General features: G+C 40.9%; 1 protein-coding gene across 1 annotated transcript; it reads right to left on the bottom strand.

Moving 5' to 3' along the window:
* Nucleotides 1-11,384: 11,384 nt before the first annotated feature.
* Nucleotides 11,385-14,856, bottom strand: eny2 (ENY2 transcription and export complex 2 subunit). Its single transcript, XM_075466566.1, has 5 exons — nt 14,627-14,856; nt 14,289-14,366; nt 12,785-12,855; nt 12,454-12,528; nt 11,385-11,651 (listed from the first exon to the last, which is right to left on the bottom strand). The coding sequence occupies exons 2-5, from the start codon at nt 14,354-14,356 to the stop codon at nt 11,578-11,580; spliced, it is 288 nt and encodes a 95-aa protein (XP_075322681.1). The 5' UTR covers nt 14,357-14,366; nt 14,627-14,856; the 3' UTR covers nt 11,385-11,577.
* Between the last annotated feature and the right edge of the window lie 10,611 nt (nt 14,857-25,467).

Genomic DNA, 25,467 nt, shown 5'->3' on the forward strand with positions numbered 1-25,467 from the left:
TCTTAACCCTAAAAAAATGGAAGGTGGGAATTGGGATTGGTTCTTAAATTTTGCTCTAATAATTGCACTGGAGAAAATGTTCAGAGATCTGCAAAGTAACTGCAATCCATATTCACAGGAACATGGCTGTGTGTACCAATAATGAACACAATCCAACCTGTAGTATCCCAGATCTTTTAAAACTTATTGAACTGCATTTCCAAGCCCAATTCCAAAAAAGGTGAGACGCTGAAAAATATAAATTAAAACAGAATGGAACGATTTGTAAATCTCATCAATCAAATATTCAATCTGCAGTAGCACAAATAAAAAAGAAATGCTGAAAGTGAAATATACTACGATTCTATGAAAATTATTAGCTCTTCTTGAATTTGATATAGCAACAAAACATCTAAAGGAATTTGGAACAGGTGATGTGTACCACTGGGTAGCACCCCCTCTTATTTTAATAACACTCTGTAAATGTCTGGAAACTGAGCTGACTAGCTGCTGAACCTTTGAGAGAGGAATGCTGTTACATTATTTTTTTTTCATATTAGATTCTGGCTGCTCAATAGTTCAGGGTCTTTTTTGTCATATGGCATTGCGAAATGTCTGGACTGCAGACACGCCAGTCCAGCAACCGGACTTTTCTACTATGAGGCCATGCTGTTGTAATCGAGGCAGTATGTGGTTTAGCATTCTGTTGCTGAAATATGCAGGGACTTCTCTGAAAAAGATGTCATCTGTATGGAAGCATTTGTTGTTCCAAAACCTGTATTTATCTTTCAGAATTGACAGTGCCTTTCTACATGTGCAAGTTGCCAGTTCCATAGGCACTAATCGTATTCACGATTTCTTCAATTCAATTTGTCTGACCCCAAAACATTTTAGTCCATTTTAAATTAGCTTTAACTCAGAGAAGGTGGTGAAATTTCTGGGTCATGTTCGCATATGGCTTCTTCTTTGCATGAGCTTTAACATGCATATGTGGATGGCACAGTGAACTGTATTCACAGACAGGGAATTCTGTTCCTTTTCCTGTGACTTTTTCATCAATTTATTGCTGACTGCGGGCCCAGAGATCTAGTGCATCCAAAATTGATGTTCAGGTGGGTCCTCTAAGCACAGAGATGTCTATAGATTTTCAGAATGTTTTGATAGTGTTTTGTACTGAGGATTATGGAATAGTCTAAGTCGTCAGTGTTTTACTTTGAGGAACATTATTCTGAAATTGCTCTGCAATGTAGTTTTCTAAAAATGACTGAACCTAAACTCATCTTTACTTCTAAGAGACTCTGCTTCCCTAAGGTGCTCTTTTTTTTATTCCACATCGTTACTAATTTTTTTGCCAATTGTTTCATATTAGTACCCTTTTTTTGCCCCATCCCGTCTTTTGATGTGTGTTGCCGCCATATTTTTCATGAAACAGTGAAATGTCCCATTTTCAACATTTGACGTGTTCTCTAGGCTCTATTGTAAAAAGAATTTGTTTTGTGACATTTATATATCAGTACTTTCTGTTTTTATGTACATCTTCCACAGCGTCCTAACTTAACCTGAAATACTAATGTGCTTGGAATTAGAGTTGCACATACAGCTCTCCTGGTTGAACCACCAATATTCCGATTGGCAGATGACTGAAAACTACAACTATCAGCCTTAATGTGGCACAAAAGAAAAAGTTGGGGATCACCTCATTTATTAATATTCAGGGGACAATGAGTGACAGTGCAAAACTTCCAGAATTACTAAAGTTTTTGACCATCCAACAGACCGACACTGATAGCCCTAAAGTCCCAACATTGCTAGTGCAGCTACAAAATAAGAGCAAGTGCTAACTGTGTGTTACTTCTTGTCCCTATGTTCCCGTGCATACAAGCACCTGCATCCCAAGCAACTTACTTACTTAACTATTCAATAAAGTATTAAAAAAACTGTGCAAGGGTCCCATTTACTTAAAAGTGTTACAGCTGGTACACATTTTGCCCTGAATAGTGTAGTGGAGGAGGCGAGCTTGGGAATAAAGCAGGAATGTGTAGTGGGTGCTATGCAGCTGGTGGTTGAGCCCCGCTGGGTCGCAGGGAGCAAGGCCAGGCCAGCCACATGAGCCTCAGCTGATTCACACACCCACTGCCATTCATACACACACACGGCCCAGCCTCCTCGCCTGTACATATCTCCTGTACGATCAGAGGGCCAAAACAGGATGCGTGTGAAAGAGACGGTGCTGACTGATGGTTGTAAAGCAAAGAGCCAGTGGAAGGGTTATAATGGCTTGATGCTAATCAAAAAAGACATGTTGTTAATCATTTTTAAGTCTGATAGCTTATTTGCCCACCCAGAGAGCAGCGCTCTCTTCCGCAAAATTAGCAATAATCATGAGGGTCAACAGAGTTCTCCCAGTTCTCCCAAAAGCAACTGTTGGCCACATGTTAATGTAGCCGGCGTTCAACTTAAAACTAACAAGGCGGCTGCATTATAACAGTCTGAGCTGAGTTCCTTCCAGCAAAGCGAGAAGTTATTATTTCTTACTGTAACTGACTCAACAGCAATTAGCATCAAAACGGCCAGCTGTATTACAGTAATAACATGGCAAGCAATCACATATCAGACTTATCAGTCTGCCCATATAACGCCATAAAATACTTACACGTCCAAGGGCAACAGAGCAGTTATAGTGAGTACATTCTTCCTCCTGTTTGCTCTCCAAACACGGAATCATATCAGCTGATGAGGGATAAGCGAGATTATTACAGAAAGACTGCTCCACACCTGCACTTCCTCCTCATCACTTCTTGTTAAAAACAGGGTTACATAACTACAGCGCTGGATTTAGATGTGTTTACAATTGCCGTGAAGAGGTTGGACGTCCGTGTCTTCGTGTAACTTACAGCCTGGAGAAAGCAGGGGCCAGGCTGACCTGCAGTGACCCTCTTAGATGAAAGGCAGGGTAAAAGTCCATGTTTTAGGGCCCAGGTTTCAGTGCCATTCTAGGTTTTGTTTGGGTCCTTCCCTGCTGCTTTTGGGACACACCGAACATGTGGTTGTGTTGCTCTCACGTGCTCCAAGCGGTGAAGCAGTCTTCTTACTGTCCCCACCCCAAGCTTCACTACGGAGCTCATAAAAGCACAAAACTTTCAGTGGTAATCAGCATGTCACATAAACACTCCCTGTTGTTTGTTTTACCATTAAGATTCAATGCATTCTTTTGGAAATGCATATATTTCCAATTTTCATGTAGCAAGGCATCTAAATGAAGTGTAAATAGTCTGCAATTTAAATAACCCACTATATTTCCTCAAACACAGTCCATGCATGGTCCTCTGTCATCTGTTCCTTGACTCCCTCAACTGGCTACAGGCGGTACTTCCTGATTAGCAAAACCACAACTGGATGCGACTTCTATTTGTATTCATGCTATAATATAAAAACAACTAATACATCATTTTCTTTAAAGTCAAGTAAAGACACATCTCTAAATAAATTAAAAGTTTTGCGTGAGCAAAAACAAACAAAAAAGGGAACGTCAAGAAACATTTTTATGTTTTTTATAGAGTAGAGTATGTGAGTCATATTATCTATTACTGTGGATTGAACATGCTGAAAGATATATTCCCGTTAAAGCATAAAGGTCAACATGTTGACATTGTACTCTGATAGCCTTTTCATTGAGGAATGTAATCAGTAATTACCTGTTTATAATTAATAGAAAGTAAGGTCACTTATAGCAATAAAACACCGCATGAAAATGACATACTTGTCCAGAATGAGCTGGCATATTAAGGGCTCATATTACATAGTTTATACATTATAATTAACATGTAAAAACATCACACCACAGCAGAAAGACTCAAAATCATCTCAGCTGTCTTCACTCCACAGTGTACCAGGTTATTAAAAGTTGCCATGATACCCACATCCTCTCTTCTTGCTTCTTTGTCCGCACCTCCTGTGATTTAGGGCACCATATAAACCCTACTGGGTCAGCCCTCTGGCCCCTTTTCTTGCTGTTATTGTTGCCGCGCACAGGCTACGGTGTTTGGCTGCTCCAGCAGAGAGAAGAGCACCTACTGAGCTTTTCCCATGACGATGAGAACGGCTGTACTCGGCCCAGTCAGCAGGCAGTGCACAAGGGCCCCAAGCTGCTCCCACCTTCACTCTCTCCCCTTCCACGAGGCCCCTTGAGCCGCAACCACCCCCACCTCCTGCCTCCTTTAAGCTCCCTCAAGTCATGATCTGGCCCGTAAATTAGTAGAGGGAGAAAAATGGGTTCTGTAAGATGAAACTGGGTTTCAGTGTGTATCAGCACACGACTCAGGGGAGACAAGAGAGAAGAAGCAGGCTGTAAATCCATTGGAGTCCACTGATAGCGCCTGTTTGCACAGTCATTGCCGCTTCCTTTGATCAAATGGCTGGGGGAGCGGGGGGTCGTGTGGCGCTGCCGAAGGTCAGCTATATATTACACTCCTAAAAGTGATTACTGAAATTCTTAAGTGAAACCATTCTGCTGCCAGGGTGTGCTCTAATCCCCTGCAGCGTTGTCTGGGCCGGGGCTGGGGCCTCTCTGAGGATCTGTGCGCCCAGTACTCCTTTCCCCCTTCCCCACTTGTGTTTTTTATCATCAGGGCAGGCCGAAAAAGAGCCCCCACATGGAAACATGGCCTATCCAGTTGCAATATCAACTGCTGGGGCGCAGAGGAGAAGGAGAGAGAGGAAAACTAGTGTCAGGAAACAGAAATATGCACACACTTCAAAGGCCGGAGCAGCAAATTAAGGGTTAGGCATTGAACACGACAGTAAGTGGCCTTTACATCAGAAACAGGGTAAACAATGTCTGGATTATGTTTGGCTTTTTTCCCTCTGTGTTGTTGCATAGAGACCCCCCGGCTCTCCTGCTGCACACCGGCTGTGCTGTAGGTAGAGCACCAACACAACTCATCAAGTTTTTTTTGATTTACCTGTTGTTTTTTTTTCACAACCCAGCAAATGCCTTTCATCATTTGAGCCGCGATGAAACGTCTTTGCCAACGTCTTTGCCACCGATGTGTGTAAATGAATGGAAAATCTGACACGTATTTGCGGAGTGAATGGGTATGAGCATGTCATAAAGCCTCTGTTAAAATTCCGCAATTTATGACTGGTAGCTAATCCTTGCCACAGTGTTACGCCGTATCAAATCAGTTAGAGCAACTTATAAAATAAAAGAGCTGCTTTTAAGCGTCAAGGAGAGAACCTGTGTGTGTGTGTGTGTGTGTGCGAATGCATGATTTCTACTGCAGAAGCAATGCAATTGAGACTCAACCAGCCAAAGTGATCTAAACAAGAAATATGTGAAGTCATGCTCTATGAAACTTTATACACATTTGCTGATCATTACCTAAGATTGCTTCGTGTTAACTTTGGCAGACCTGCTTTTGGCTCTCGGATCGAAAAAGGGATGATGTATTTCCTTTTATTTATTATTTGCACTGGGCTACCGAGAAGGAAAAATAGGGGTGGTGGTGGTGGCGGCGGAGGTAGTGTGAGAGTGGTAGGCCTGTGACTGGTGCATTGATGCCAGGAATAACAGAAAGAAAAGTTGCTCCTCAGCCTCATTAGTGAGTTTGAAAAGCAGTCCCAGGAGACACAACAGAATGCAAATGGATTTTAAACTCTTTACACTGCAGGATCCTACAAGCCAGACTCAAACTTTTTAAGCTTTTTCTTCTCCTCTTAAAATGAGAACGTAAGCGCCATTGAGAGCTGCAAGTGTGCAGGCTTCAAAAGAGTTGCAACCCCATGTTGCACGTCTCATAAATTCTAGTGAGAGAATTCAAAGAGAATTTTATCGAGCGTGGCATTCGCACATGTTGACAGTAAAGAGGACCAACTGCGCACGGGTTCTTGAGAATTTGTAGCACACGGCCGCTCCTTTTTTCGCTTTTGAAAAAAACCTCCTTTTCTGACCCTTTGTCTGCTTATGCAGGGCCTGCGCCCCTTTCCCTCACACAAAAAGATAGGGTGAGATTTACGAGACACGAAGGCCTCCAGCTGTGTCTTGCTGTGTGAATTATAAATAACAGAAATGCTGTTATTAACATGGAGAGAATTATTTATTGGTGTCATATGATCAGGACTGGTATTTCATCGGCACTGCTTTAACCATTACCCCCTGGAAGCAGGTGCACTGTTATCCCAAACAGGGCAATGCGCGGTAACATCATCATTTCCCATCACTTGTTCATAAGTTGAACATGTTCCTGCCATCTGCTTCCACCCTGGGCTGACTTTTCTTCATATGTTTGTACAGTAAGAGAGGTGTTTATGATCTTTGGATGTTGGCAGTTTCACTAGTGAGAGGACTGCTGAGCACCTTTGGGACTCATACAGGACCATACTTTTGGCTCCTTTTGCCTATTGACACAGCTGCTATCATGCTGCCATGTTATCCGATTCTAGAGGTGATGAAAAAAAAATCTGCGTGCACTTCCCTATATGCGCGCCAACACACATGGAAACACGCTCGTCTTTTTTACTTTTAAATGTCATTTAGGGCTCCTCAGACACAGCTTCATATTGACTTTGGTGGAATAAGAGCACAGTTTCTCTTTGTTGTTGGTTCATTTGGGCAGCACAGTGATGTGGTGATTAGCACTCAGTAACTTTACATGTTAGAAAAATAAGAAAATGATTGTGTCAATCTGTGTGAACCCAGCCTTTTATAAAATATGTTAAGATGTCAGCCCAACTAGAAATGACTGAACTTTCATTGTCAAAGAATAACCAGCCACATGTGGTTGGCAGTTGAATTCCTCCTGCATGTGTTGTGTACATTATATTGGACTCAAACAGGTCTAGGCGCTCTGTGCATGCTCCATAGTTCCCATCCCAGACTTTGACCCAGAAGAAACTGAATAAGCTGGTAACTCATTGGTTTCATGTTAGCCCTCTAATGGACTGTCAAGGAGGCCCTTGGTCCTAGACCCCCTTCAAACCTGAACTAGATGAAACAGTTATGTAAGTCGGTTCATTCAGAGGCTGCTTCACCCACACAGTCATGTGTCATGAAACGTGTTTTGGCTGAAAACAGTTCTATTTAGCTGTGCATATGACACCTGAAAGTATTTCATCTGTACTCTTCACTTTTAAATTAATTAATTAATGATTATTTTTTATAGTTTTTTATTTTTCCCCCTCTTCTTTGATTGCTTTTAACTGTGTTTTAATTTTTATCTTTTAAATGCCTTGTCTTTATGTAAAGCACATTGAGTTGCCTGTAGTATGAAATGCGCTATATAAATAAAGATGCCTTGCCTTGCCCTTTTCATTTGTCCCGAAATCATTTGACCTTTTTTTTTTCAGTGGATGTGAAAATACCGGTTCATTTTCACTCACATTGGACAACTGAGTAAAACTCAGTAATGATCATAAGTGACAACGAGGCAATTTGAGTTTGACTTGCATCGGGTCCAGTACTTTATACACATACTTAACCCTCCTGTTGTCTTGTGAGTCAAAAGTGACCCACTACCATGTTTAGCTGTAGAAAAAAATACCTTAAACTATCTTTTTCCAACTTGAAATTCCAACTTGAAGACTTTTCCTAAAGGGACCCCATCATTAGAAAAAGTTATACTTTATTTTTGTTTAGGTTTCCATGTGGGCTGTACACCACTAGGGTACAAAGATTGTCTTATGGGTCATTTTTGACCCGTGAATTATAAAAACATTGAAACACCAGAAAAAAGTTCACTGTTTGTTTCCCTTTCAATATAATTAATTCAGAAGTAATTACTTCACATTTATAAAATAGCAATAATAAACCTTTATTATGTAAAAGAAAACTGAGAAAACAAGAAAACTGTTGGTCCAACTGACAGTTGGTTTGTAGTTTAAAAAAAAAGAAAAAAAGAAAAAAAGTGTAATCCTGAAAACTGGTGATATGTACAAAAAATACATGATAAAAAATGTATTGAATTGAGTTGAATAGATCAATAACAGGTGGTTTCATCATAAAAAATTGATTTTGGATTTAAAATTCAATTAAGTTGCTTTATTTTGGGGCTTTGGTAGGGCGGGTCATTTTTGACCCACAGGACAAGGGGAGTAAACACAATGGTAAGACCGCACAAGGGATAAATTTGAAACTTAATTTTTGTTTTAAGCTAGTTCTTACTTTCACTTTCAGTCACTGTCTGGTTAGGTTTAGACATTGAAACTATGCGGACGTGATAGGGCTGGGTATCAGCATGATTACAATGACTTTCATTTTGGGACTTTTTCACATTTTGTTGAGATAATTTATTGGCTTTGCAGGAGGCTTTCTTGTTATCAGCTGCTGGTTTATTTAAATTCCACATTAAAATGTGCAAATGAGTAAAGAAATGATATTCATCAAATAATATTTCCTTTCCATTTGCACAATTTTTACCTGTGACATTTTGTTTTTATGATGTGTTGGAGTCATCTGGTTACTGTACAGCTCCTCGGTGGAGCTGCACAGGTCCTGAGTGATGGAGAAAAGCTGAGAACACAGAGTGAGAAAGTAAATAAAAATCTATATGATAATATATTGCATCACTGGTAACTCAATCCAGCGGTGGGTTGTGGTGCACTGCTGTGTGCAGAACCCCCTTTATGTTGGGGGCCCGGGGAGATCTGCTGATAACATGGGGATTGATGTAGGCCATTAAAGGAGCGTGTGTGCAGAGCTGGAGGAGTATGTTACATTTGGCCTCCACAACACAACTGTATATCAGCATGTTGTCACCTGGGCTGATGTCACAGCAGGTCCTTCGGCTAAGAAAACACACTCTCTGTCTTGTGTGGGTGACCAACGCAGTCACTCTCTATCGACTAATGTGCTAGCCATAACGAAGGGTGCGCTTGCTTTTGGGTTCATGGCCGAATGTAATCCAGAACCAATTGGACCTCGCTTGTGTGACTGTAGAGACCTGTAGAGATGTAAAACAAAGATGGCTTCAGGGCCAAACATTCCCAAAGTAGCTTTATTGGTGTGAGTTGTGCAACATCAAGTTAAAAACAAGAATTTCATTCTTTGCTCATAGCTTTGGGTTTCTATGCATTTTGCAGCCTTTCAGCAGCATCCCCATTCGCCCGATGAGACACTTGTGATCTGTTCATTTCATACGATACACACTGAGGACCGAAAAGAACCTGACAAGCAGGTTGCAGTGATGAAATGGGTTGCTTATGAACAGCATCATTATGGTTTAATCTTTTCATGGCTTCTCACTCCTGCTGGGAACATTTAGATGACCGGGGAAGTAAAGCAGTGAGTGGCTCATCAGCACAACATCACGACTCTTTTGAACAATATCCAGTTGATCAAAGTGTTCACTCACAGCTCCAGCTCCCTGCGACTCAGGTTAAAACAGCAAATGACTTTTTTTCAAAATTGTTTTAATTGTAAAAAGCTTCAAAGCCCATATTTGGTTGGCTCATCTTTAGTCTTCAACACAACCTGAAACCCTCTTAGACGAGCTTTCTTGTCATTTCTGGGGGGCTTCTTTACACACGCTTTCTACACACGTGTCTACTGGGATGACATCATCGACGCGCACCGCTGCAGCACACCCCCTTTAAGAATGGCTTCTTGACAGCTATCTTTCCATGGAGACCGTTTCTGAAGAAGATGTGGCATGTTTCGAGCAAACATCCCTTGTTATGTGTCGACACAACACTGATTCATCCATAAAGTTAGATGTCTTTTTTCATGCCTGAATAATTCATTTAGAGTGCCTTGGAAAAGTATTCACCCCCCTTGGCTTTTTACCTAATTTGTTACATTCCAATCTGTAATTTAAATGTTTTTAAATCTTATTTTATGTGATGGATTTGCAAAAAATTGTCTAAGTTGGTGAAATGAAATGAGAAAAAAATATATATACCGTATATATAAACAAAAGAATTAAAAAAAAAATAAAAAACTGAAATTGGAACGTCCATATGTATCCACCCGCTTTGCTATGAAGCTAAAAAGTTCTTGTGCAACCAATTACCTTCAAAAGTCACATAATAAATGAAATCTCCAAAACAAGTCAGGGTTGGGTTATAAAAGAAATATCCGAATCTATGATAATCATGCAGAGCACCATCAAATCCATCATCTTCAAATGTAAAGAACATGGTACCACAACACACCTGCCAAGAGAAGGCCGCCCACAAAAACTCACAGACCGGGCAAGAAGCAAGGCTTTAATCAGAGAGGCAGCACAGAGACCGAAGGTAACCCTGAAGGAGCTGCAGAGTTCCACAGCAGAGACTGGAGCATCTGTCCATAGGACCACAATAAGCCGTACACTCCATAGAGCTTGTGGGCGACTCCCCAAAGGTGCTCTGGTCGTATGAGACTAAAATTTAACTTTTTGACCACTAAGGAAAACGCTATGTCTGGCGCAAACCCAACACCTCCCATCAGCCCAAGAACACCCTCCCCACAGTGAAACATGGTGGTGGCAGCATCATGCTGTGAGGGTGTTTTTCAGCAGCAGGGACTGGGAAACTGGTCCGAGTTGAGGGAAAGATGGCTGGTGCTAAATACAGGGATATTCTTGAGCAAAACCTGTGTCAGTCTGCCTGTGATCTGAGATTGGGAAGGAGGTTCACCTTCCGGCAGGACAATGACCCGAAGCATACTGCTAAAGCAACACTCGAGTGGTTTAAGGGGAAACATTTCAATGTGTTGGAATGGCCGAGTCAAAGTCCAGACCTCCAATTGAGAATCTGTTGTTAGACTTGAAGATTGCTGTGCACAAGCGAAAACCATCCAACATGAAGGAGCTGGCGCAGTTTTGTCTTGAGGAACGGGCAAAAATCCCAGTGGCAAGATGTGGCGAGCTCATAGAGACTTATCCAAAGCGACTCGCAGCTGTAATTGCTGCAAAGAGTGGCTCTACAAAGGACTGACTTTAGGGAGGGTGAACAGTTATGCACGCTGAAGTTTTTCTGTTGTTTTCTCCTATTTGTTGTTTGCTTCACAATAAAATAAATAAATAATACGTCTTCAAAATTGTAGGTATGTTCTGTAAATGAAATGCTGCAAACAATCCATTTTAATTCCAGGTTGTGAGACCACAAAACATGAAAAATGCCAAAGGGTTGTGAATACTTTTGCAAGGCACTGCAAGTATTTCGTGGATTGCATCATCCTTAAACAAATGACAGCCAGGGAATTAAGGAAGTGAATAAGGCAGATGTTAAAATGCAGCGTTCTGCTTGGAAAACCTTTTGATGGATGGATGGATTAATGTGACCTTCACCTTCCCCTTAAATGTTGCTGCAGACAGGACTCAACTGCAGCCACCGTCCTGGTGGCGGACAACACGGGACCTTTATGCTTACGAGAATATCTCATGTAAAAAAAAAAAAAAAAAAAAAAAAGGACGACTACAAGAGCATGGTAAATAGATTTGAACATATTTAATAACATCAGGTCAATGGAGAAATAAAAACAAGCAGCTGAACAGCCGAGTGTGTGTCTGTACTGCGGGTGACTGGAAATGAAAGATAATGAACATGAATCGTTTTAAATTCAAGTAAATCATTAAGAAAAAAAGCTACATAATAGTGTTGGCAAGAGAGAAAATGCCTGAATTATGTGGCGTGCTGAGCCAAGAAAGCTCTTATTCTCTGTAGAAGCTCTTTCTTGACGCTGTCTGGCACCGATGCTGCAAGAGAAAAAGATACTGTCACCATTTATTATTTCTTCAGACCTTCTGTGAGTGCACTTCTAATTCTTACTGCAACTAGGTCTGCAGCCTGTTTGAAGCCATGCAACAATATTCTCTACAATATGGGGAAAAGGAAACAAACAAAAGACTCTGCACATCTCTTTTCCTGCTAAACTTGTCATTGAGCACCAAACACACTTATCCGAAAAGGCTGCCAGTTTCCATTATGAACTGCCCCCCCATCCTCTGAGGGTAGATGCTAGATGTCCAGCTTACACCCAACCAGTTTTTGTGTATCTATGAACAGTTTAAGGTTGTGTTAAGTCTTTTCAGCGTAGTTCACCCGACCAGATTTCAAGCCTAATTTTCACATCGCAGAGAAATGTTTGAGGTCCAGACAAATGGCCCAGACCTCAGGCAAGTCGGAGTTGGATTCACGCGCATCCATTGCGATGCGTGATGTGCGTCTCCGACCGCATATCTGATATCTCGAGCGTCTGGCAGGAGCTACAGCTAATGACAGCACAAGAGGCGGGGTCAGGGGTCACGAAAGGGAGGAACCCATGACTAAAAACATGGTGAAGGAATGACGCAAGCAGAATTTAGCAAAAACGTCGGCGAGAGCAAAACAGCAGACGGATGAGTCGGACTTAGGTCTGGTGGAAAAAACCTTGTGGTGTGGCCTGCATAGTGTGAACAATACAACGGTCTGACTACACTGAAAATCGCTCACTTCTCAACTTTCAGCCAAAGTCAGAAACTTTATAAAGATGTCTGCTTGGCTCTGAAGTAGAGTTACCTCGTCCTTTGGGAGTGATCTCCACAACGAGGTCCTCCACGGTTACATGCTCCAACCCCTTTTCTTTGATGACCTCTGCAAATAAACAAAGCAGCAGCAGAGAAAACCTTAGAAGTGACGGAGGGTGTATTTTCTTTTTCACAACTGTACCACAGTAAAAGGGACTTTGGCTTAACATAAGACACCGAATTAGAAAAAAAAATGACATCAGTCTTGGCCATTCCATTCCTCATTTTCTGATGTTGTAAAGAGTCCGACAAACAGCAGCAAAACTCACCGTACAAGAGAAGAAACATTAAAAGCTTTTCTTCTCAGAATAGTAGTTTTTTACCTTTGCAGTCAGCCTTCATTTGGTCTTTCCATCCGCACTCGGTGAGCTTAGCTCTCAGTAACTCTTTCAGTCTGTTGAGGACATACAGCAACACATGAGAACAGAGCAGACTTGCTCCTGCCTGATGTTCAATAACTTACCGACAGCTACAGACTTCTGTACACGTCCAACTGTCAACCGTCCACCTGACGCTAATTTTTTCCAAACTATTCGGAGGATTCAAGGGGGATTTTGGTCGGAGAAGGTAATAAACGAAAGCCGCCGCGCTCCTATTTCTTGATCGCCGATTTAAATCATTTCAGATGAGCTTTTATGCAATTTGTCAAGTCAATTTGCCTGTTGAATATGCAGCGCCGACATCTTTGTTTCATAATGGCTGCCAGCTTTGCTATTCAAACTGATATGTTGAGAATACTGCGCACAAATTTAAGAGATCTTAATCTTAAACTTCCAGAGACGTTAGTAGATTTCCTAAAATGCCAGAAAAAGTTAAATGTATCAATTCGTTCATTCATTTTAAACCTTTACAGACACGCATACACAGGATGATATTTTGGGCATCTTTGCTGGCCAACTTTATTCTCAGACTTTAATGTCGGAGGAATCCGTGTCCATTCTTGCTCAGACCATGACTTCAGCGGCTGAACAGTCTGTGGTTCTGGACTGCAGGCAGATCAGTCTAGCACACACACACATGAAGCCATGCTGCTATGCAGAATGAGGTAAAGATGGAAAAGATGTCTTCTTGATGGTCCCATATGTCTCTTCAACTTCTAATGTATACGCCTCCGCACCAGTGGCACCTTCACACGTATGCAAGCCACTCCTGTCACGACGCCGATGGCCTCTCTCTTTGGCACACAGAACCTAACCTTCATGTTTCTCCGAAAGCATGGCTGAAACGTGGACTCATCTGACCACAGAACCCACGTCCACTGTCCATCTGGGATTAGCTCATGCCCGGGAAACTCTTGCCTTTCTGCACAAACTTGACATACGGCTTCCTCTTCATGTTGTACCGTTTTATGTTACATCCCCGATTTAATTTAAAAAACTGACTGCAAGCCCTCACCGATGACTTTTGAGGCTCTTGGTTTAGAAAATCAGTGTTTTGTTTTTTTTCCCTCTCTTCTCAGTGATAATTTTTTTTATAGTCAGCAGTTAAAAAGCACGCAAATTGAGGGCATCAGGCCGGCATTGTCTCCCCTAAAACACACTTTTCAGACTGCGTTTAATTCACTGATTCTCGTTTTAATGGCCCGTGCTTATGTGGACTGAACGTACACTGCATTTGTTACGTAATTTCTGTCCTAAAAAAAAAATTATACTTCAACTGGCAAATTAGCCTAATTTTCTTGTTTTCTCCCATTTGTGGAGCTCCATACTGCTAGTTCAGATGAGTGCTCTGTATCAAACGATCGAATTTTGTTGTTCATAGACTAACTTGGCGCTGAATGCTAACATTCCGGAGCTACGAGTCAAATATTTGAAGATTGAAACTCACCTCTCTCTCTCCCCCAACTCTGTCAGCTTCTGGTTTATTGTTGCTTTCAGTCTGGACTCTTTATTCATCGTGTTTGTTCTTAAAAGGGGAAGAGAAAAAAAAGATGGAGGGGGTTTCAAACAAAGAAGAAAACTAATTGGTGCAAGACATTTAAAGGACATCGCCGGAACGGCCAGACAACCTGAAACAACGGCACGACTTGAACATTTCATTTAGCCGTGTACTGTGAAGGTTGTGAGTGCAAAAGTTAGAAAAAAAAGGACTTTGCTGTCTAGTTTGGCGGTCAGAATTGACTTGTACACAGCAGAGAGGTGAGTGACAGAGGTTTCAGTCCTCACCAGGCTCGGTGGCGCAGCTGCATGGAAAAGTTCAAATGCGTTGACGTTCGGTGGCGTCGGAAACACGTTCAGGCCAACAAAGCCAACGTCCCACGGTCGTGAACTTAACTGGATGTTTGATTTACGTTGTAAAGCTAAAACAAAACCACACATTTGCACTCGCAAGGATGAGGTCGCTGAGAGAGACACACCACTTGGTCGTCACATATTACATTCCGATAGGAAACACGGGAAACATCAATGGTTCCTAAATTTCCCTTAACTGCAGTACTCTATAAGCCCACACGGGGACACTGTTGGTTAAAAAGTGTTGTCTAAATGAGCCTGGTCATAGTATAAAGTATAAAGTATAGCTGACTTTCAGATTTCATTAGGGGATCAATTTCACACGTCTGCTTTTATATCTCCTGACTCACGTTCCTGATGATATCGACTGCATCCAAAGCACATTGAAAAAGACAATTACTTTATTTATTTTTTAAATCACCAGACACACATATCAGCTGCAAACATGCAGCAAATTGAATTTTGTTTAATTTGTGTGGCACCTGGCAGTACAGCCACACAGTTTATAGCCAAAAGCTTTCACACACACATTCTATTAGAAACAGTTGCTGGGTAAAGCCAACGCACTCAGCAACAGTGTTTGTTTTTAATGGTTTAAGATAAGATGTTGTTTAGTTTCCACATGCAGTGGTACCAGACCTCCTCCACAAGCACCTCTTATAGAAGATGTCTGGTTTTAAGAACTGTGGGAAAACATGCTCGAGCCACATGCCACAGAAAGAATAACAGCGGCTAAAGCCAGTCGAGCCCTGCCTCAACCCAAGTGATGAATTTCTATGGCAGTAAAGTGCCAGTCAAACGTTTGGACACGCCTTCTCATTCAAAATGAGTTGGTATATGTGTTCAAATTGCTGACGGGGATTGAATCTGAGAATTTAATGATGGTTTTTGGGTTTTATGGTGCCTTCAAGTAGGCAGATTTCAGATAGCAGATTAAGTTTTTCAGCCTCATACCCACTGTGTGATCCGTAGTCGTAGCTTCGTAAGCACCCTGCAGCATTAGGACTGCACCGTCCTTTCAGCAAAGCCTGCACTGTGCTCTGGGGACGCTTCTCTGCTGCAGATCTTGGGAGGCTTATGAGGAAGGGAAAAAAAGGCTAGTGTGTGAAAAAAGAAATGCAACCATAAAAATGTTGTTGTCCAGCAAGAAGACAATGCAAACCAAAGCTAAAGCTGCATTAGAGGATGCCAAAAGAAATAAAATAAAATAATGTCATGCAGAGAACAAATAGTTACTTGGACTGGAAAACTGCCATCATGAAAATGAATATCCAGCTCATCTCTGTAGTAGTGTCCCAAATGCACATAGATCATGCAATTATTTTAGTCAAGTCAACTGTGACCTGTATGATGCAGAATACCTTTATTTAGATCTGTACACTGATGTAGCACTTCCCTTTTCCTTTCATAACTAATAAAAAGGTTGTATTTCCAGAACAGTAATGCTCTCTGAGACCATTTCTATCCCCTTTGAGAGTGCAGCCAACAGCGTCCAGCTTCCTCCATTCTGTACACGTTTTTTTCTTTTTCCCGGTTAGACAGAGCTTCTTTTGAATCTCAGCTCTCTTGAAAATCTTACTTAGTTTTAACCAGAACCCTGACAGAAGATCAGTCTTTTATGTTTGGATTCATTGGACCAGAAAGTATCAGATAAAATTAGCATTAATCAGATCAGATTTCATAGATTACAGGTCACAAACATTCTTTTTAATTGTTTCAAAATGGACACGATGAAATATTTTCAGATTAATTAATGAACCAGCAGCCACTTCAACTTTGTGAACAGTTTTTGAGGTCTTAGCAGTACAGCTGCATGAGGAGCTATGTCGTGGCACACCTGAGTCTATTCTTATTAGGACATTACATTGACTAACACTAACCTTAGCCATTACCAGCTTGCGCCTTACCCTAACCTTAACTTGACCTCGGTTCAAACCATACACCTAAAAGGATCCCAGAAATGGCCTTTTGCCTCATTAGGTGCCTTTGGAGAGCAGGAACTTATAGTCATTGGAAAAGACCAATAAGCCAGATGTTTTGTCTCACAGTAGGAAGTCCTCTCTACAACACCTTTGGAAAAAGCAGGCATTTGAAAAAAAGAAACTTTGCAAGTGAAATATCAGCCTATCAAACTCATGAAGCAACTTCAGCCTATTAGTTGAACCAAGTTCAGTGAAAACAAACCACTATCACTGACTGTTGCCAAACCTAAAATATGTGTGGAGCTACCAGTAAAGGACAGTTGCTTGACAATGATGCAGGACAATGGATGGCTAACGATTTCATGGACAAACAGATAGTTTGGAACCTGGCAAGAATAATTCTCTCATGATTGAAGGAGTGTAACTGATAGTAGTTCATAGAACTCGGTTTGTATGGTAATTTCTTAACTCCGACCTTAGAATAGGTACTTTTCCCAACATGTGATGTAACTGTATAGTGAGTGGTCCTGATGACATAAGTGTACCATCATCGGTTCAGATCTTATGTAGCAGAGGAGTTGCAATTTGTAGCAACTGGCTGTTACAGTACATCATTTCAGTGTTCCTTTTTATGGTTCAAAAAGACAGTCTGTCCAACAAGTCCCACATCCTTAAAAGTAATAATAATAATAATAATAATAATAAATTTTGTTTTTAAAGAGGCGCCTTTCTGGACACTCAAGGTCACCTTACAAAGTGGATAAAAAACATCAAAATAAAACACATCAATATTAAAAGAAATAAAACACCAGAAATCAATAAAATTGATAAAACACAGAAAATCATTTACAACAAAAAAGGGGGCAGGGAAAAAAAGTCCTCCCCTGGAAGGCATCCTGATCAGGTACCCAAACCATGTCGCCTGGCTCTCCTTTCTATGCAGAGGAGCAGTGATTCTCATCTAAACCCTTCCAGACTGAGCTTCTTACCCCATCCCGAAGGAGGGACCAAGCCATTTTAGGGGAAAGCCTATTTGGGCTGCTTCCATTCAAAAACTGGAGTGGGACATTCACTCCTTTCCAGCGGAAGACAGAGGCCTTTGACTCGGAGTCACTGAATCTCATCCTGGCTGCTCTAGTTTCTTGAATTTATAAGCTATCATTACATCCAGAGTTTTAAACTAAAAAATAATCATCCTAAATTGCCTTCTGTTTCTCATTTTGCATTTCAGTTTTACCATTTAAGTCCAGCAAAGAGATGCAGTGATTTGTTCAGTGCATAAGTGGATGCATACATTAGGTTTTCTGCTGTCATTCTAAAGCAAACAGCATTAGAAATGCAATAAGTAAAAAGTGTCTCCAGTTGATGTAATTTATCTTTTACCATCACTTACAAGCCAGCTCTGTCTTTTTAACCCGCTGCATGCTTTTTTTTTCTTTTCTTCCAAGGATAAGTTATGACAAATGGAATTTACTTTATTTGTAAAAGTGTCCTGCTGCAGCTCCACATAGAAAATATGAAAGAGTTGGTGACTTTAGGGGCACAAGTTATAACACATAACTGAAAAAAACTTTTTAATAAGGCAGAGAAATGAGAATGAGAAGAGAAACTGAAAAAGGAAGAAAATCCAAAGACCGTGAAATATGTCGGATGAAGATTTTATCTTCTTCAGTCCAGCACACTTGTCACTTGTCTTGTCATAATGACCTCGAACTTTGAATATGATCAAATCTTTGGAAACGCTCAAATTGACAAAAAAAAAAAAGAAAAAGGTCCCAGAATTTTTGCCTTATTATGAAAAACCCTGTTCAGTTCCGCTCAGTTGCACTGATTAATTAATCACTTTGCAGACCTCTGGTAGTCAGCATAACTTTAAGCTGCTCTCTCACTGATGTTACTGCAATATAAAAGGTTCTCATTTAGCCACACCTGACAGATTCTCGCTGCAGGATAGCCAGTTTAAAGAGTCTCAAAGCTTTTATAATGAAACATGACAAGGTGCAGTGCCCTTAATGCCCAAAGAAGACCATCTTCCTTTTGAGCTCTGGCCAAGAATAACTCCTTGTCTACCAGAGAGGAATTTTGTAGGACTTCCTGTCTTGTTCAAGTGGGAAATGCCTACCCCTGAATCGGCTTATGACAGAGTGATTTATGCTGTAGTTGCTTTTGGCCACAGTAAATGGCCCTCTATGTGAGTGCAGGTCAACGTGACACAGTCTGTCTGTGTGTGGAGGCTGGTTTAATTATCTGCCTCACAGTTGGTTTGCAAAATGAGGAGAGACTGAAAATATAGAAAGCGTTTGTAATGGTGCTGGGGTTAATATCTACACCTTAGACACACTCTGAGGTGTTTATGCCTCTATTTAGTTTTGTGGACATGCTCCAGCAGATCTGCCTTCAGGCTGAATAGGAGAAGCCTCATTGCAAGTTGGATAAAGAATGTTCCTCGCACGCAGAGCTTTTCAGACACTCCTTATCTGCTCTTGCTTACCCTCTACAAATGACATAGTAGAAGCCCATTAACACGCTTATCTTGGCTGGAGCAGCCTGGGGCAGCTGGACAGATAGAAGAAATGTGACGCACTCCCAGTGAAGCAAAGACATTTTCCCGAGCCTTTTTTAGAAACCAGGTAACCACCAAAAGATGTTGCTCAAAAGCGTCGTCTGTTTTGCATGAGGTTCTTTGCTTTGCTGCGAGGCTGCAGTTATTTTCTGCATCAGTTAGACATCAAACTGAGGATTATGCTGCACACAAAAGAAGACAGCAGAAAAACAGAGGATAATCCTCCAAATAAAAAGGCTGATGATACATCAGAGATGTCTGCTTGAGGTCTCAAACCCCAAGACCCTGCTGTAGATCTCTAAAATTGGTTGTTCACTTTAAATTGGCTGTTTTTATGGCTTAGGCCTCTAAACAGCATCCCTGCCCACCCCTTGAGATCAATTCACTGTCTGATGTGCAAATAACAGATTTGACTTCAACCACTCGGCATTGTTAAATACTTTTGAGAAGCAGCAGGAAATGCACAAGTGGGATCCAGCTGCACTCAATAATTAGGGGTCACAAATGATCATTTACGTCTTAATATCCACAATGAAGAGACGCACATGAATAATCGGGACACTTATCTCCCATTGCGAGAGGCAGTTTCTACCTGGCAATTATCTTTTCCCCTATTTTTAGCTTACCGTGTCAAATAAAGCATTGCGTATAAGAACAAAAGAGTTAACTGAAAGCCAGTGCTCTTTTATTCATCATTTGTAACTCCTACAACTGTTTTCACAAATGAATTGTTGCTGTAACAATGAATTGAAAACTTGAATTCTTCAAGTTAATCTATCAGTTACTATGATTCCAGAATTTCAATTTTCATGACCGCTTAGCCCAAATTTAGTTTCAAGGTGATTGTTGTCCAGCTGCCATCTGCTGCTCCAACATAGTCAAACTAGTTGAACGAGGAGAGATCCACTGAAAGGATGGACCGAAATGCACTGATAGCAGAGGAATGATTTAGCTTTTTTTTTCTCTAGTGATTTGACTGGGATTGTGTGGGTGGAGTGATGACATGAATAGAGAAAGGTCAAAGGATAGAACCCCGCTGGTATCTAAATTTAGTGGCAGAAACTTCTGATGAGGCTTTTCAGGCATCAGGAAGAGCTGGAGATGGGTAGGATGGAACTAAAAATCAGTCCTGAAGGAGAATGACGGAACAGATTTGGGATCAGACGGACAGGCTCAAAAAAAAAAACGGGAAGAAGCCCATTGGACCAGAGTAGTGACAACAGAATATGGAATGAGGCAGTCAGACAGAAAAAGGAAGTGACAAGCAGGATGAAAAGCCCATCCACACAGCAATACGGGCAGATGTGAAGGAAGCTTCATAACAACCAGGATTTTTGCTGTGGCTTCCCAGATGACAGAGCTTTCACCCATCTTACCGTCTCCACTGAAGAGATGCCAGTTCCGAATAGATGCACCTTCTCTGCACGACTGAAGGGAAAAAATGTAATAAAACATAACAAGATAATGCAATTAGCGCCCCACTTGCATTTTGTCTTCTCTGTCCTTTGAGGGCACACTCATGTCTTTCTCAGCACTCGTTGGTGAACCAGATGCAGCATTAAATAACATCATAGCTCATGCTTTGGCATTTGTCTGATAAGCCTCAGGATAATCACTGTGAGTGTGTTTGTTGCTGTACTGTGACTTGATTTCTTATTTAGTTAATGAATTTTCACATTCTTTATATTCTCTAATAGTTTACTTATTCAATTTATTTCAGAGGAAATGAGCTCTCACTCCAGAGCCTAGGGATGAATGACACAATTCTTCAGTTCACACCTAACAGCCTGTCGACAATTGCAAATTAGACTATCCTAGTATTTAAAACCTAGTTAATCATATTGTAAGCAAAGCTTACATAACTTTTTTGCACTTGGGTTCCCCTTGTAGTTGTAGGATGCAACGATACTGTAATAAAAACAATCTCTATTACTGGGCATGTATTGTTGTAATGTTTTAAATACTTGAACGCAGTTTTTCTAGAGAAGATAATTGCTTTGTATAAGGGAGTATCGTCCATTGACTCTTTTGGGCTTTCACATGCTCGCACATACCAACAACCGGAGAGTTACATGCTGTTTATAAAGTTGTTTTGTAACGTCCCCATGCCAGTAATGTGAGAACCATGCATATGGTTTTGATGGTAAGGCTTGTGACTTTATTGTCGGATGGTTTATAAAGTGGTGTGACGTTTCTGCAGTGTGCAAGTTGTTGTTTTACGTGGAAGGTTTAGAATTTGCCCCTTGGCCACCACGTATTTGGCTAGCATGACAGGCTGCGCAAACAGCGCAATCGGCGCACAGGGAGCGCCGATTTGCACCAGTCTGTGTCCTACTGTCAGTATTTGACAACCTCTAGCAATGGGATTGCGATTCAAATGCCCCGGAGTTCCCCTTTCAGATAGGTATAAAACCCCTTTATGGGATTGGGTTGTACAATAGGAAAATGCCATTTTGCTGAGCTCTTTGTGTACTGAGGGAGCCCTAAAGGTAATGAGGGACAGGAACCAAAGGCCCTGTTTGCATGACATGTTGGAAGATAAATATGTTGGCCACAGACCAAGGACGGGTTTGTAAATGAAGTTACAATATGGATAATGATGACCAATTCACCAGAGAATACAAAGTGCAACAGCGAGTGAAGAGTTTACAGCCTGTTGTGAACAACATCCAATATCAATAGGGAGCAAATAGGAGTTCATGTAAAAAGAAGCACCATAATCAAAAATAAATAAGAATGTACTTGGATCAATGACCAAACATTGCTTTTGTAACACTAAATTGGTGGCTGTAGCTATGTAATGTGCTATGTAAGCACACTCCATTTAGCATTTAGACTGATTGTGAACGCACACAGTTGGTCGTCTTGTTTATTGTCTCCCTCTTAGCTCCATGATAAACTGGTGACCTCTCCAGAGTGTTCCCCACCTTTTGCTTTATGACTGCTGGGAGACTTCAACAACCCTGAACCTGATAAAGAGGGCATGGAAAATGAATGAATGAATTACTTTCACAGTAATATACCGATGCATCCTGGTGATGCATTACTGCTCAGCACTGGTTATAACAACTGTCAGACTTTTACATTCGACAATGAAATATTCCATCCAAACAGCTATCGTTCATGATATTTATTTTGCCTTTCAAGCTTATCGGAGTTGAATGAAAGTTTATTTTTTTTAACAACATAAATACGCTATGGGATTCATCCTGATCTAATAGCACCTCATATTGTCCTCTCACAATGATAATAGGTTTCTGTGTTGGTATTTTGGAATTAGCCCCGTTACCAATGGTGACTCCATTGTTTTTTGGAGAGCAAGACTGCCCAAATCCCCTCCTCCGTGTCTGACTCATTTTCTAAAGACCAACTTATTGTTTCATAGTCATGGAGCTCAGAAAGACAGGATTTGGGTCTGCACTGAGCCGCTAAATCAAATTTCCTCTGACCAGTGTGTGCCGCAGCTGCCTCCTCTCACAACGATTTGGTGTTGAGGAGTTTCTTTGTTGTTGTTGAACTGAGAGGGCGATAGGGGTTGGGGAGAGCAGTCGGAGCGGTGTGATCTCCAGCACTCCTGTTTGCACATGTTGGAGGAAGAGAGTGCTCTGAGGCTCTCTGACTTCATTAACTTGAAGGTCACAAAAAAATGACCTACTTGGTGAGAAACTTTTGTTACCTTACACACACAATGCAACACACATTGTCATGGAGTCATGGAAATGGATATCTATACCACATCATGTTGTGGCTCCACTCCCTCTCAAACAAATGCTCTCCGTCGAGTGAAAAAGCTAAAATGTCCAAAGCCACAGAGACGGGCAGTTATGGTGTCAGTGATGAAAGAGGTTGAGCTAAAGTGTTTGCTGACTATGCTGTCACAACTCCACATTCATCATCATATTGATGAGCTTTGGAGTCTAACAATTCACCACCACAGATGTGTGTTGGAATGAAAAATTAGGATCATTTACTGACTCCTCTTTGCTGTGATTCCTTCTCCAAATGCGGTTGTTAAAAACTAATCACACTTGCCTGTATGTTATCAGTGTCAGACACATTGGTCTGAAAAATGGGGGTCATCATGTGTACGCACTGTACAACAAACAAAATGAATGCTAGTTTCGCTGCATTAAGTCTGTTTTGTCCTTCCACAAAACAGTGTCACAGTTTCATGAAACACATCCATTTTTTTCCCAAGCAGCTGGTGATGAGTTCATGTCAGATGGCAAGAAGACAGATTTAATGAGGAAGACTGTGAGCAAACAGCAATGAGGACAAATGTATTTTGTGTGACAAACATAAATGTCATTATTTTTCTTAATGTCTGTGGTTAATCTCCTCCCTGACTGTTCTTTTTTTTTTTCATTTACTTACCCAGCACCTTCTAATTAATTCTAATCATTTAGTAGAAGGAAACTCATTTTGCACATAAACAGCAGCGGATTACACATGGGCAAAATAGCCAATTGCTATTATTTTTCAAATGAAAGCAGCACGCATTTGTGTTTATTTCAATTCAGTCACCTGTTTGACTCAAGCTAATTAGAGAAAAAAAATAGATACAACACAGATTCCAGCCTTGTGGAAGGTTTAAATATCTATCTATATACACTTAAAAAAAAACATATACAGCTATCGAGATAAAAAAAATGTATTCAGGCTTGTCTAACTTCCTCCTTCTTGCTATAGGTCAAATTTCTACATGAATGAGTTTTAGAATTGGATTCACTTGTTCAAGCTGTACTCTGAGCAAGTGGGTCACAGGCCCTGTCGTATCTACCCCAGTACAGAAAAGGTTGATATCCAACATGTGCAACAGACTAAATTTGAAATTTAAAGACACAGATATCATCTCACCGACTTTGACATTCTTACTGCTTATTGCAACCGCCTCTTCAGTTCGACTGACAAATGATCTTCAAGCTTAAGACTTTACAGAGATCAGCTGCCAAGATTTTCACTCGGACTTCTACCAGCTTTTTTCCCTGGCTTTCAGTTTGCATTTATTTGATATCTAATTTATTACCTTAGAAGCCCTTTGTCAAATCAGTTTTGGAGTAGCAAGCAACAAAGACTGAGTAACTCAAAGCTGATTAATGTAGTCAAATTTACTGTAATGACTGAAGACACCAATCAGAGGGTTGGTTGGATTGGTTGGTGGAGGACAGGCTGAGGTTCGGGTTGCTTGAAGGTGGAAAAAATTGGCTTCCAAAGAGACCAGTCGCTGGTGGAATTAATAGTGTAAGGGAATTAGGGTTGGCAGGTTTGCTTCAACTTAAATTTGAGCTGTATAATGAAAAGAAAATTCCTGCTATTCGTGTGAAAGGAAGGTAAACTACAGTAGCTAGCAGCCATTGCATGTACACCACGGTCGTAAGCTTGACAGTTTGGCAATTGGATGACCAAACTCGAACAGATATACTGCGGTGTCTTGATGAGCTAATGTGTAACAGGTGAGCACAATAATGCAATCTCCAGAACCAGGTGTGGTGGGAGGAGCGCCTTGCCCTGACACTCGCCCACTAAAATGCAGAATTGAGCCAGGCATAGAGTCAACGGAGCATAATGCTAGTGCTTGCTACCGTTAATGTTCACAGCTAATTATTTTTTTTCTTACTTGTTGAACATAATTGATGAGCAAATAATACTCCGGCATCTCAAAAGGTAAAGTGGACTATCTTTTTCTTTCTGCCTGACACATTATTGGGGAACTTACTAGCAAAATATATGCCGCAACTTTTTTCAAAACTTAAATTTTTCAGTTTCAACAGTAAACTTGTTTGGGGTAACTTGTAATAAAGCTCACTTTTGAAATATTTGCATGAAGGCGACAACAATGGGGCCACCATAGCGCTGAAGACAATTGTTTCTCAACTAGTTGTTTTGTTCTGATAAATTTAATTGCTTTTCATGGGTAATATTATTACATTATAGGTATATTGAAGAGGATTAGATACTTGGTGTCTTAAATGCATTATCAGCTGGCTGCCCTAGTCTTTAATGAATCCTTCATATAGTGTGCACTATTTGCAAGTGAATGAGTAAATTAATGAGTTAACAGTCCATGACAAATGAATTACCGTGGTTACAACAATTACTGCCAGGTGAAGTGAATAGCACTGATAATTGGCTAATGGCATGAATATGAATATTAAGAGTGGAAATGGGATTGGGCCTAACACTATTTGGACAGAGATCTGATTATTGCGGTGACTATTTCAACCTTTTTTTTGTTGCCTTTTTTGGCAATTGAATTACACCCAAAATTGAAAATAACTGTGAAAACTGTT

This window comes from Odontesthes bonariensis, chromosome 5, assembly GCF_027942865.1.
Source record: "Odontesthes bonariensis isolate fOdoBon6 chromosome 5, fOdoBon6.hap1, whole genome shotgun sequence".
NCBI classification, from domain to species: domain Eukaryota; kingdom Metazoa; phylum Chordata; class Actinopteri; order Atheriniformes; family Atherinopsidae; genus Odontesthes; species Odontesthes bonariensis.

Coding starts and splice junctions, on each gene's coding strand:
- eny2 (XM_075466566.1), bottom strand. CDS start 14,356: ATGAATAAAGAGTCCAGACTGAAAGCAACAATAAACCAGAAGCTGACA. Junction 12,529..12,784: donor AATGAAGGCTGACTGCAAAG/GTAAAAAACTAC, acceptor GTTTATTTGCAG/AGGTCATCAAAGAAAAGGGG. Junction 11,652..12,453: donor GATCACTCCCAAAGGACGAG/GTAACTCTACTT, acceptor TTTCTCTTGCAG/CATCGGTGCCAGACAGCGTC.